Source organism: Anabas testudineus, chromosome 4 (assembly GCF_900324465.2).
Source record: "Anabas testudineus chromosome 4, fAnaTes1.2, whole genome shotgun sequence".
Taxonomy (NCBI): domain Eukaryota; kingdom Metazoa; phylum Chordata; class Actinopteri; order Anabantiformes; family Anabantidae; genus Anabas; species Anabas testudineus.
The window spans coordinates 16,562,559-16,577,186 of record NC_046613.1 but is presented as its reverse complement, the minus strand read 5'-3'; the positions used below and the strand labels follow the sequence as shown (position 1 = coordinate 16,577,186).

The following is a 14,628-nucleotide window of genomic DNA, read 5'->3' as shown; positions in this document are numbered from 1 at the left end:
ATTGTCATGTTTTTGTTTTTGTCACAAACATCCTTAAATATTCTTGACTTTCATGATAAAAAACAGCTTCTATTCTCATTCCTGTTTTGTCACCATACCAGCTCTCCCCAAGCCTCCAGGTACCCCTGTGGTTACTGAAACCACTGCCACCAGTGTGACTATCACTTGGGACTCAGGCAACCCAGACCCAGTGACCTACTATATCATCCAGTATAGGGCAAAGTCCCCAGACAGCAAATATGAGACAGTGGATGACATCACTACTACACGTTACAGCATTGGTGGCCTCTACCCTAACACAGAGTATGAGATCCGTGTCTCAGCCGTCAACACAATTGGCCAAGGTCCTCCTAGTGAGCCAGTAGAAACCAGGACTGGAGAACAAGCTCCTGCCAGTCCACCACGAAATGTTGAGGCTAAGATCATTTCCTCAAACACGATGATGGTACGCTGGGAAGAGCCAGAGGAACCCAATGGGCAGATCAAGGGCTACCGTGTATATTACACCATGGACAACTCCCAGCCCATGAGCCTCTGGCAGATCCATAATGTCCAGGACAGCATCATCACTACTATCCAGAGCTTGGTCCCTCAAGAGACATACACAATCAAAGTCCTAGCATTCACCTCTGTAGGAGATGGGCCCTTCTCAGAAGCCATCCATGTTAAAGTACAGCAAGGAGGTAAGGATATGAAAGCTGATTCAGCCGTGTAGTCACATATCATTGAAACTAAGCTGCTAAGTATGTTTATAGTAGGTTATACAGAAATTCAGTGAATGCTGCATCTGTTCAAGGAGAAGACTTTGATTACCAACAAAGAACATCTTCAGCTGTTTTTCTGCATTAACAGCACATTTTCTGGAACTTTAAACAGAATGTGACTGCTGTCAAAGAGAGAAGTTATTTCTCCTGCTGTGCAAGGTTCACCTGCACATCTGCACCGTCTACAAACGATGACTGTTCAAAGACTGTTTAATCATGGCACTCCGAAATAAACATTAAAACTCAGAAAGAGCAAACATGTGAGAACTCACTATGATTAGTTTATAGGATGAGTTGAATCATTCCATCCGTCCTGGAGCAAGGCCCCACATTCAACTTAAGGAGACAGTGTAAATTCAGGTTCATATTTTTATAATATGTATATGTAATATTTATATATATTTATATAATATAATGGGTCTTTTTGGGCAGTACCTATTCTGACTCTCTGAAATGGTTAGTTTTATCTACTGCCAACAAATTATAGGCACTGTTGTCTTACTTTTTTTTCTTTGGCAAAGAATTTCTTTTACAATCCAAAAATACTTTTTGCAAAACCCACCGGCTAAACACACAAAGTTTGGCTAGCCCTGAGCAGAACATGTTGATGGAAAAATGTTGCCGCTAACCTTAGGAGGTCTGTTTATGGGCTGATGATGGTCTTGTGTTTAACTGTGGTGAGGATTTTTGGGAGGATCCAGAGAAAGTATTGCAGACCGTGAAGTTACATCAAAAAATATGAAAAAACATAAAATGGCCCCTTTATTTTTTTGTCTTAGTTCAATAAAATGCAGTTGTCTTTGTTTTATGCCAAATATCATAATTTTTGTGTGTAAATAACAAGTATGCCCCTTTACTGATAAATCTCTGAACAGGAGAAAAATTATCTTTAACACTTTCTTTTCAATGGAAATTGAACACTGCTCAAATGTGTATAATATTAATTTCCCTGTCTTGTCTAGACTTTAACTAGCATGTCCTGCAATAATTACCTGTGTTGTGGTTTTCAGTTCCAGGTCAGCCATCCAAATTCCAGGTTGGTGCTGTATCAGACACCAGCATTGAACTGACTTGGGAACCTGCTTATGAAAAGGAAGGAATTATAAATTATGAACTCCGTTACAAGGAAAGCGGTTTTGGCACCCAGGTTCGAATTTTTGGGTTTCATTCTGTTTCCTGATTTTTTTCGTGATCCAACATTAAAGCTATTTTAAACCAGAAATAACTATTTTTTCCTCAACAGATGAAGAAAACATTTGGACCTACATCTTCATATGTTGTGGAAGGTCTCCGCCCAAACACAGAGTACCACTTCTCCTTGGCCGCCATCTCTAACAAAGGCATTGGAGCCTTTACAAATGACATATTGCAGAAGACCTTACAAGCCAGTATGTAGCCTTTTATTCAGTCTTCTCTCCTGTTGTGGTAGACTAGCAAAGGGATCTTCTTCAGAAAAGCAGTTAAATAATTCTCTGTGTTTTTTGGATCTTTACTAAAGTTAATTCTTTTGCAGTTATGTGTTTTTTCCCTTTTCACTGGAGCTCTTAACCCTTTTTATCTGTAGTGTCAACTGAATCATTGCCTTTGAACAATGACTGTGTTGTCGTCTGACATAATCAAGGTTCAAAGCTCATTCAGAAATAATCAACATGACTGACTTCACTGATGTGTTTTTAATGTTTTGCCGAAACATGTGGTTTGACTTTTTTTACATTTTCAATGACTATGACTATGACGATGGTATTTTCTACCTTATTAAATGTGGAATTTACACTGTAAGCAGATTAATTTGTCCAGGGCTAAGCTAATTTGGCTCTGGTGCTAAATGTGTATGACGATACCCAACACTGTCAAACACATTAAGTCTACATGAACTGACAATGTGGCGGTTTCAATTTTAGAAATTTCTTTGTACTTTTGTTCATAAGTTCTTTTTCTTTCTCTTTTTCCACATGACAGAGACACAAAAATTGTCTGTTCTGCTCTAAGATCGCCAAGGCTCTCATATGAACTGTATAGAGATTGGGAAATTTTAAAAAGCCTACCAACCCAGCCCTTCAATTTATTCAAGTATATCAGTTGTGTTGTGTGTCTTTTAGTTTACGGATGGCAGAAACACAACTGAATTATTTAACCCAGCCAGCTAAAAATAACAGGAATGATAAACAGGAGTGAAATCATAGCGCACAGTGGTTCAAGCTGAAGAGAAAAAAAAATACACGTAGCTTATCCCATCAAATATCCAATAACAGCTAAAGGACTGTTGGGATTGCACGGTTTGAGAGTCATATTGTTTGGGTTTACACATCCCACAAAGACTAACAACAATGATGTGTACTCACAAATATTTCATTAAGGGTAAAGAACCTGGAACATGGAGCTGGATTTATAGAAATATAGGTAAAGGTGAACTAGTCATTGTGGATCCTGATTCTACAAGCAAAGATGTATCTATACATATAACCTTTGCATACTGGGATGGACTTATGGATGCAAACTAGAGAATTTTACTGTGGGCATAAGAGAGCCATGGCAACTGGAGCAGACTTCTTTTAACACATTTTCTGTTTCTACCAGTGCAACTTGTTGGCTGTACCCCACCACTGGGCTGTGGGGGCTTTGGAATAACCACTTCACAGTTCTTTTTGTTATTGCTGGGCAGCAGAGCTACACAGACAGTGCAGAGTCACTAAGGAGAGTGCCAGTTGCATGCTACACTCACTCCTGGGGGTGCTGTTGAGAGCCTATCACTGCACTGTTGATCTTTGATCAGTCCAGGCATGAAAACACTTTATGTTCATCTGATCCCACTTTTGTCTTGGCGTCTCTCGAGTGTCTGTCCACATCTTCACCTGTCTATGTGTGTTTGTGACTTCCTTACCTCTGTTTTTGCATTTGTTCTTAACCAGTAAACTGCAAGCTGATTGGATTGGATACACTCCTCTCTTCCTCTTACATCATCCTGTTCTCTCTTTTGCACTTGTTCCCCTGTGTAATGGAACAAAAGCTCTCCTTTGAATGGCTTGACATCACCTTGCGCACTTTGTGTCCTTTTCCTTTTATTTTGAGTCTTTTGAAAAAGGAAATGTTTTAAGTCAGAGATTTTGATTTATTTATTAATTTCTATTGCTTTCTGGGTTATTCAAAAGGATATTGGAGTGACATCACTCCAAACAGTAGCTTGCTGCTGTAGTCATATTTCTGTTGGGTTCTTTCACCACAGCCACAAGCAACTACTATGCAGCAGGCAAAACAGTGCATACAGACAACAGAGATACATTTAACTAGTGGTTTCTCTCAAGTTTCTGCTCGAGACAAGGGACTCTCACTTTTCACCTGCCTAATCCATACAGTCACTGTGGATAGAAAGAATAATGGTTGACAGTGGTATCTGCCCGCCAACCATAGAACCATATTTGATACTGCTGACGTTTCATGACAACATTATCAAATATTCTTTGATAAGATTTTCATTTATTTAATTTATTGTTAAACAGCTATCTTTACATTTTTCTATCCACTCTACTTCTATGGTTTCCCTTTGGTGTCTCATCATTCCTTACTCTTAATAAAGGACAGCGATTTTGATGCCTTCATTATGAGTCCCTTCTCAAGCAAATGTGAGATACAGCCATTGGTTTCTTGCTGCTGAGGTCAGAAAAATCACAGAATAAGTCAATCAAAGTGAAAGATATACCACAACACAATAAATAACTTGATCTTTTGGATGCACTGAGGTAAGTGATTGAGTGGTTTAGGGATTCAGTCTGTCAAAACCTTGTGCATGATATTCACACATTTTTATCCAATTTTGTTCGTTTTCTGTTTTGTTTTTGAAACACAAGCGGAGAATTGAATAGATCAAGTAAACAGCACTTCTGCATGACACGGTTAAATATTAAGCTGACACGTCTGCAGCTTGGCTGACCTTAGAGGTCCAGAATAGCAGCAGTGACATATATTTAGCTTACATCAAGTGCCTTCGCCACTTCGTGAAGCATAAACAGTTGAAATTCAGAGAACAAACCAGCACAGCTTGTTGTATATGTATAGCCCAGACATTAACATTAAGGTCATGTTAAGAATCAGGAAGAAAAAACGTTGTCTATGTCAGTTGAACTCTACTTACCAAAACACACGACAGATAATTTTACTATTGTCACTTTTGGCATTCTTGGTGCCACGCTCTATTCCTAATCTTGATTTGGTAGACTGAAACCCTTTGCCACTAAGTGAAAGGAAAGACGTTCAACATGTTTCTTGTTTGCTTTGTTGTCCATTATCTGTGGTACAAAATGTTTACAGATTGTTAAAGTTTGTGCTCAGTTCAAGTAGCATTACCAGGGGCTGTTGTCATGGGGATCTCTCTGTCAAGAACTTGTGAAAAATCACTGCAAAAAAAAAGAAAAAAACAAATTTTCCAGCAACTCAGTCCTATTGTGGCTGATGTCAAAATAAATAAATCACAAATCAATAGATCAGCAGACTGAAATAAATACACAAGCTGTTACTGGCAAGAGTTTTCCCTATTCAGAAGCAAGGCCTCTTTGGATATGCTGCCAATCAGATCAGGTTGAGAGACCTTTTTTGTGACATCGTTCAGACGTGGCTGGAGTTGGTCCACAACCCGAGAGCAGGGAGGGCTCCCATCGTTTCTATAGCTAGCTTTAAGACATAGTAGGAGGGCAAAAGATGGACCCTGAGAGTGGGTGTTAGTGGACTGTAGGGCCCCGGAGTGACAGATAAGAATCCCATTTCATAGCGTCAGAATTAATTTCATGCTTTGCAATGAGGTACAAGGCAGTGCGCTGGATTGTCAGGCTTTGTTACACATTTAGATTATACCTAGAACCTGCCAGTAGCCAGTCAAGTGCTATCTTTCAAATTAAAGTGGCAGATTCTAAATCCTCTTTATTTAGCCAAACAAGCAGTTTAGCCCCCCCACTTACAGTAATTGCAGGAGGTTTTTAGATATATTGGAATATTTGTGTGAGCCACAGCACAGCCATTTGGCATCAGGGGATTAATTTTATAATGATCTACAAATACGAACATCCTGTCATTTGAGGCTTCTGGTGGGAAAAAAAAAACATCTCAAATACAGACATGCTTATGCTCTGATAGCAAAAGCTTTGGCAATCTGTGTCGCTTTAGGAGTTGACAAAAGGCACTGACAAATGGCCTGTGTAGCTAAACTGTGAGCATAAATGTGTGTAATTTTTACCCATTGACGATGTCACACTAAAAGCACTTTTAATCTGAAGGTCGTCATAATGATTAGGTATGCTACCAGTACTTGACATTGCAGACTTTGTACCCAGACCTCCGAGTCATATCACAACAGACATAAAAGTCATAGTGAAGGATATGAATACAGACATGACTAATTATTTGTCAAGTAGCATTTCGGGAACTCTTTGAGTGAAGCTTCAAAAGAACCTCAAGTGAAGCATTAGCTGATTTTTATTTTATTTTTTTATTTTTTGTGGTTTTACTTTTGTGGTTTGTATAGTTCTAGTATCCATAATCCTACCACTGGCCTTCATGGGATATGCACTTTATTAAAGCTGTGCCCTAGTGAGTCTTAAACTGTTATCAGGCCTGAGGATGCCTGTGCACTGTGATAGCCTGGCCCTGTCAGATTCACAGCCCCTTTTTCCACACCACAAAGATTGAGAACTGAGCAATCATTCTTGACGTGGAGAGTTTGCAAATACAATATGAGCAGAGGAAAGAAGCTGAAAGGCTCAAAATCCAGTAAGACCGTAAGTAAATAAGCCCATTGGACACAGGGAAGGGCTCGGGAACTGTGTCGGAGGTCCTGTCCTATTTGTTGTATGCTGGAACATTCAGTCTTCACCAGGATGAGGTCTTTCAGATAGTTTTATTTATTTTGTTTTTAAGCTGTTCTACCCAAAGTGACACTGCAGTCAGAAAACCGCCATTAAACTTTTATGAATTCAGCAATGCAAGCTTTCCGTCTTGCTTTTTCTTCTCTTGTGTCTCGGCGCTCTCAAAATGGCAGTAAGCTTTAAGAAGATATATAGGCGCAGGGCTATGAAATGGGATTTATTTGAGCAAATTGTTAACAAGGAAGGAGGTTCCTTCCTAACAAGCCTTCCACTCTCACAGTCTTGTGGACCCTCCAGCCCAAAGATACATGAGTATTAAACAGCTCTGGCTACAGCACAGTGCCAACTCTGTCCCTCCCAACAACCAAAAAAATGTGTCCAAAACTGATTGCCGATTACAAACGTGACCAGATCCCTAAAATAAATTCACACTTGCGGGGAGGAAGAAGTGTTGGACTTCTCTGACACAAGAGTAAGCACGTTCTGTAGTGAGGTGCTGGTGGTAAGAAAGTCTATCAAATGTAGTATTTGTGGGAGTCAGGTACGTATGATGCAGATGATGCCTGTGATTTTATTTTGTTTTGTTGTTGATTTTTTTTTTTTTTTTTTAAAGTTCAATGTTTGTTTGTTTTTTTATATTATTTTCTATTTATACTGAGTATTCAGTTCTTTCATGTTTTTTCATGAGTTGTCATTTTGAACCTTAACTGTTGTTGTGGTTCTTTCTTTTGAGTCACCTGGGTTACAGAGAAATTCATTTCCCAGTACCCTCCTTCAGCTCATAATTTATTTCTTCAGCCTTTTTATTTTGGAACGAGAACATGTGGCTTGTTTCCATGGATTTAATTTGCGTGCATCTTTTAAGTTGCTGTGTGTGGAATGCCTTTTTTTTTTTTTTTTTTTTTTTTCTGACTGTATTTCATTTAGTTTTTGATTATTGTGCTGTTTTTATTTTACACAACAGACAAACATGTAATAATGAATTGCGTTTGTCACACCAAGATGGAGGCAATACATTCTTACACAAAGCCATTTTACTGGATGGACTAAACCAAACTTGGGACAGAAATGTTTTCACATGAGCCCTCATATTCGCACAATGCCGAGCTCTGCGTGAGAAGTGAAACATTTTATCAAACCATTGCACAGCACAGGCTGTGGACAAGCACATGCTGTGTAGGAGCCTGGCACAGATTAGAAGTGAGAGGGACCGAGTTTGATTCAGAAGGTTCACACATGTGCAGTTTCAGAAGAACACTTCAGACACAAACAACAGCCGCTGTACAGGGAAGATTTGATGCTGTTACAAATTAACAAGCATAGACGACCTCCATGCTAGATTACACTTGGGAAAATTAGTCTATTTTAGTGTATGTGGATTTGACTAAAGGTTCTGATACAACATTACAAATACTTTTCAGCGGTCTCCTTTATTGTGGCCAGGACTGCCAGACAGTTGTCCCCAAGTACCACCATTGGGTCGCCATCTTGATTCATTATTACACAAGCTTATGCCATTGTCCATTTATGAGTCTTCTGTTGACATTTGCCTGATTTAATTTTTATTTTCAACATATTTTGCCTCTGTATTTGTTTGGCAATTTCAGTTTGAATTATTTTGATTTTATTTGAGTTTTGAATTTTCCTTTTAGCATTTTCTTTATCTCTCCCATCTTTTTATTTTTTTGTTTTTCACCCCTCCCTTCCTCCTTCCCCTTCCCAACCTCCTCGTCCTCGATTCCCTTCCTTCCTGTCCTTTCCACCTCACCAGAGCCCTCAGCCCCCCCTCAAGACATTAAGTGCAGCAGCACCAGCTCCACCACCCTGCTGGTAAGTTGGCGCCCCCCGCCTTTGGAGAGTCAGAACGGTGTCCTGTCGGGATATAGGGTGCGCTACCAAGTGGCGGTCCCCTCAGAAGTAGGCAGTGATGACGGGGAGCCAATGGAGGAGCCAACGGTGCCTGCCACTGAGGAGCAGGTGCTGCTGCAGCGATTAGAGAAGTGGACCCAGTACCGCATCATTGTGACGGCCTTCACCGCGATTGGGCCAGGTCCTGAGAGTGAGCCCCTGATCTGCCGGACAGATGAAGACGGTACATGAATCACGAAACATGTAGAAGCAAAAAAGTTATTGTTTGTTTGATGGTGAATGTGCCCTTAGGTTGTTATTTGTGTATGCGAGCTTCCAATACTTCCATAATACAGGCTTCTCGTAGAAAAACACTACTATTCCAAAAATACATCAATTTATCTTTTTACATGGTTTCAAAAGCATATCAACATATTTGTCTTTAGATAATAGGACCATAAACAGCTGAGTGAAGCTTATGCAAGGGCCACACTTAAGATGTATAATACACTTGGGAAATCAAACGTGTTGCTATTAAAACAAAACTAACCAAATGTAATTCATAATAGCTACCACATCCCGTCTGTAGGCTTTTAACAGTATCCCTTTGCTCAGCTGAGAGCCATTATCATTTAAGAGTGCTGTGGACTGGAAGGCCATCCTGTCTCTGCGTTTATAGTATACTGTAAAAGTTGAGGTCAAGTAATATTTCATTACAAGAAAAACAAACATTTTCCACCAAAAGGTGCAGCAAGTTTGAAATAACATTAAGTTTAATTCAACACATTTGAGTGAATAATTCATATTTTTTAACTATATGCTCTTTATTCATAATATATTTTGATATAAACTATCCCAAAATAGCTTTAGTAGTAGTTGATGCACACTAGCACTACACCTCTTCCAGACTTTCCGAATGATGTTGAAACAAAGGACTAAAATTCTCATTGTAAAAACAGTCAGTTTGCAGGGTTTGATGCCACAAGACCTCTGAAGGTGTTCCCTGGTATCTGGCACCAAGACAACAGCAGCATAGTCCTGTAAGCTGCAAGTTTGGGCCTCTGTGTATAAACTTTGTTAGGCAACACCTTGAACTCTTTATTATGTTCCTCAAACCATTCCTGAACAATCTTTGGCATCAGGAAACATCGTGGTCATGAAAGGGTTCTTGTTCTTCTACTCGCTGTGGCAGCTCTTCTTCGTCCATGGCTCTGCCAAATTCTAAATGAAGGGATTGTGGTGCTTATTTAGGTGATGATGAAAACATCAACAGTTGTTGAGCAGCATCATGAATAAGTTATGGAATAAATAATGGCCCCCAGAGAATGCCATGCATTGTTGTTGAATAGATTTAGTCTTGAAAATGCACTGCTGATATAAATTATTTTAGTAAACTCAGGTAATTTATTAACATACATATATGTATATATACAAACATATTTCATTTTTAATAAATGGAAATTATACCCAGCTAAATGTGTGTGACATAAACAAGCGTCAGCTTATGTCTAAAAACTTTTAGCACTTGAATCTACTCAATTATCTTGTGCGTAACATCTCAGTTAGTCAGAGATCACATACAAAAGAGCACATACAATTTTATAATTTTGCATGAAAAATACAAAAAAGCTCAAATGTGTGCAAAACATTTTATCTGCAAAAAAAAAACTAAACACATAAATTATGCATATGCAATGAATATTATATAGGTAAGTTGAATAGCAGATGCTAAATAGAGAAAAGCAGCTGAACAATAAAATATATCAACTGAAAAGTGAAGATGTGAACATGTCACAACATATCTGATTCATTTCACATCCACAACCACAGCAATTTAAGCATTTTCTAACACTGGTGTATAACCACCAACAGGAAAGACAAGCTTAAACATTTCCTATACCTATTTTCAAGTCACTAGTAACGGGGATTGCACAGGTGAAAATCACAAGGCTATAACAAATATCTGGTGTTATCACAATAATAATGTGAAATAGAAGTGCCAGATAAAGAAATAAGAGCCAGGACTAAAAGGTACAAAGAATTTTTGCAGTAAACAAGATTTGTGCATGATCCCAGGGAAGATGGGGGGAAATGAGGTTGTGATTTAGGGCACTTGACGTGTTTGTGGAGGAGCAAATGGAAGCAGTTTGAGTGGAGGAGTTTTATTAATGGCATATCCATCTCAGCAAAGGCCAGTCTATGGCACACTGAAGCAAGGTCTCCCATAAAGACCTGTCATTATGACTGAGAGACAAGGCTTCCCATTGATAGGAGACATCTCGCACACACACATACACACACACACACATTGAAAATATGGGGGAGACAGAGGAAAGTAGTACTGGTGTGACTGTTGTGTATTGTGGAGAGACAGACGCTGAAGTATTTGTTGTTTTCTAATGTCTCTGTCTATCATTCCTGCCAGTCGTCTGTGTTTTATGGATATTAGTGTGTGCCAGGGGGCTGTTAATGTCATGATACAGTTGTATGTGCGACTATCTTCCTGCATTGTTCTAATATTGTGAATGATTCCTGTGTTTTGAATCTACTGAATCTACTAAGAGCAATGTCCACGTATAACACAGTGATTCATTTTTTTTTTTTTTCTTTATACCCATAGTTCCTGGGGCTCCTCCAAGGCGAGTGGAGGTGGAGGTCCTCAACTCCACCGCGCTTAAAGTGATGTGGCGTTCCTTGATGCCAGGCAAGCAGCACGGTCAGATCCGTGGCTACCAGGTTCACTATGTACGTGTGGAAAATGGCGAGTCAAGGGGCCTGCCCCTCATCAAGGACGTAATGCTGGCTGATGCCCAGGTATGATCATGTCACAGCTTCCTCAGTACAAATCAGTTCTGTCATTAACAGATACAGTGCATCAATGCAGTGTTTGCTTAGAAGAAATAGCTAATGTGCTCATGTCTGCCTTTAAATCTGTTTTTCAATCATGATATAAATACACTTCACCAATTAAACAGCTTAAACAACAGCTTCACGCTGATGTAATGATTCAAACCTCAGTGGAGATTTCAGTGAAACTTTGCACAACTTTTTTTTTGTTTTTTTTGTCCTCCCACTTTTTTCTCGCCTGTTGTGGCTGTGGCTAGAGTATGGGAAATGATGTGGGTGCTCCTCTTTCTTGGATTTCATTTCCTATTGCTGTAATATTCTTTTGCCCTCAGCCCACAACAAGAACTGTAATCAAAGCTTCACTCATCTTGTCCTCCCTCTTCTGCCTCCATGGCTTTTATTAGGAATGTCTAGACCTCTGCTTTGTGGCAACATCTGCCATGAAATGTTTGTTTGCTTGTATGAAATGCAAAGACTCAAAGAAAATGCTGATTATACTATTCTGTGCCTTAGAGGGAAAAGTAAAATTGGCATGAAAACATTTCACCAAAAATCAGCTGCCACTGACAGCTAGAATTGTAATGGAGCCCTGTGCAGTGGCAGTTTTTCTCTCTCTCTCTTGTTTTTTTATTTTTTTATTTTACAAAACTTCTGTCAACACAATGTTGGATGAATTCTGCCACATCGAGACTGTTGTGCACACTAGTAATCATCCAAATGGAAATTACAGCCTCAAAGCAATAGGGTAAACAACATAGAAAAGAATAGTGGTACGCATGCTACATGAATATTTTGGGAATAAATGAATCAAGCTCTATTTTTACACGTGAATGAAGGGTCCATTCAGGCAAAATGCCACCAGCATCGCTTTTTTTTTATTTTTGGCATTTAGCTGACCCTCAAAAAGTCTAAGAGTAGAAAGAGGCTTAAATAACTTTAATTATATGATTCAAGGCGTATGTATGTATGTATGTTCCCAGCAGTCAGCAAAGAATGTCAGTCAAAAATATATAATCAGTTGCCTGGTTTTTATTAATTTGTATATTATTTAACATTGCTAGTATAATGTTAAAGTATCAGTGTAAGTATCAGTGATTTACCATTAAACTAGCCATCATTACACGTACAGTGTCATTAAACATCTCCAGGCCGCACAGGCAGACCTATACTGTACAACCTCAGCCTTGTTTCAGCTGCTGCTCCTCATAACATTAGATTAAAACTGCTTCTCTTTCTTCTGACCTCGCAAAAAAAGCAGTGACCTATTTCTGATACCAGCCCTCTGCTCTCTAAAAACCACTAATGCCCCCGTCTCTCATAATCCTATTTCTTCCCTTTCTTTTCTCCTTCTTTCTTAAAAAAAAAAAAAAAAAAAAAATGCTCTCTCTCCTGCACTCTCCTCTTTGGCGGGGGGGGGGTTAGTGGGAAACGGACGATACAGCTGAATATGTGAGTACGAAGTTTCGCCTGAGTGCTTTGTGTTGCTGAAAGGGTATACAGTGGGTATTGCATCAACCTGGTTGGATTCGCAGTTTACATGACCCCCCTCCGATCTTTTTTTCAGTAAGTTTGGATAACAAAGTGGCTCAAAGGTTCCACCTCAGCCATCTGGCCAGCCAACTCCCACACTATCTCTATACAGCACTAAAGAAATAATAGACTTCTACTGCCGGCTAGCCTCTACCAAATTGTGGCTGATGCAATATCCACTGTTCAATGTGCCTGGAATACTAATGCTATGGTGTCGTGTTATGTGTCGATACGGTACGTTTTCGTCTTGTGCTCCGGTGGTGTGTTTTTTTTCCTTTCTCTATTCTTTCTTTATTTTTTTGTGTGCGTGTGATTTTTAAATCATGTTATTATTTTCTGTGTGGCCCCTTATTGTGTCAAGTTCACACACTTTTTTCTGTCTCTCCCTTGTTAAAAATAGTGTAACAGAATAACATCCATGTATGATCCTTTTAAATGTACTGTAAAATTGTCTCTGATCATTCACAACTCCATTTTTTTTTTTTATCAATCGCCAATAGATTTGAAATCCCTTTCCCGCATTACGTGAACACCATCTCAAGTGCAACACAGTACTTATAGCTGATTTTCCTTCATTGACCATCCCTCTGCCAAGCAGCCAGTTAAAAACCTCATTCTGAATTCGTTCAAACCCACTCCCTTTAAAGATTCATTAGAATTGATCGGAAGCCTCTCTTTGAAGAGGAGTCAAGGAAACTTAATGGCTGAGGTAAAAACTGCCAGAGAATAACGAGGATGTAGTCAGCATGCGTGTATTACAAAGTGAAGTTGTTGATTGGAATATTGCTAAAAGAATAAGGGGGGTACTCAGATTTACATATCTAATGTCCTTCCTCCACCCAAGCAACTCTAAGAATTTACTTAATGGAATAGTTTTCCATTACAAGTGGAAAACGTTACTTTTAATGCATGCCTTGTGAAGATTAATGAAAAGGACCAGGAGACACTTTGCTCAGATTAACATTCTGCATACAGCAGTTAGAGCCGCATGGAGTGGGGTCAAATCATCGAAATTCAAGACACATTCTGACATCTTTTCCCCACATTCTCTCGCCTTTGTTTCTTAAGGAAATGGTCATTGGAGGACTCAAGCCAGACACCACTTACTCCATCACAGTGGCAGCATACACCACCAAGGGTGATGGAGCCCGGAGCAAACCCAAACTGGTGGTGACCAAAGGGGCAGGTCAGCACAAGGATAAATCATTTTTACTTTGATTGACTATAGCTTGTTTTTTCCTTCTTCATACAGCAGTAAAGATAGCATTTTCCTTTTTTGGGGCTGTTGCTGAAAAGTATTTAGCTCTGGAGGTGGTTCCACATTTTTCTTATCCAGCTGTTACAGCTAGGATATCTCATCATCTCTTGATTTAACAGCATTGAATTGCCCTCATTTACAATGTGGTGACTTTAAGTGATTCAGACGTTGTCAGACGAAAAGCAAACTGGTGAAGAAAATCCTGACGTTTAATTAAGTTCATTAGGCACTTTTTTACATTTATCTCTCAAGTTATGATTTACTTAAAAACTTTTTTCCCATCTCAATCACTAAATTTTATACTTTTCCCCCCAGTCTGTGGAATATACAGTATATCTGGATTCAAGAAGCAGAGTTGGTGTTTGCTTCTATCAAGGCAGCATTTACTATTTGACTCATGTTCAGAAGACTATCCAAAGAATTTAAGAGATCAAGGCAGTGGTGTGAGGCACTTGGAGATTTTTTAGACAGATTATGACGGCTTGAAAACCCCTGTTGGGGGTTTGGTTTGAGCTTTAAGGATAAAATA

At 39.3% G+C, this 14,628-nt stretch overlaps 1 protein-coding gene across 7 annotated transcripts in view; it reads left to right on the top strand.

The window, feature by feature from the left end:
• Positions 1-14,628, top strand: part of ptprsa (protein tyrosine phosphatase receptor type Sa) — a 194,313-nt gene that overhangs the window by 138,243 nt on the left and 41,442 nt on the right. For 5 of the 7 annotated variants that reach the window (XM_026344822.1, XM_026344826.1, XM_026344823.1 and 2 more), the window contains 6 exons: positions 102-683; positions 1,775-1,911; positions 2,008-2,152; positions 8,388-8,708; positions 11,085-11,278; positions 13,910-14,027. In XM_026344822.1, the coding sequence (XP_026200607.1) occupies positions 102-683; positions 1,775-1,911; positions 2,008-2,152; positions 8,388-8,708; positions 11,085-11,278; positions 13,910-14,027 (1,497 nt within the window). The remainder of the gene's footprint in view (positions 1-101; positions 684-1,774; positions 1,912-2,007; positions 2,153-8,387; positions 8,709-11,084; positions 11,279-13,909; positions 14,028-14,628) is intronic. The other 2 variants (XM_026344828.1, XM_026344827.1) reach the window with 1 other exon arrangement.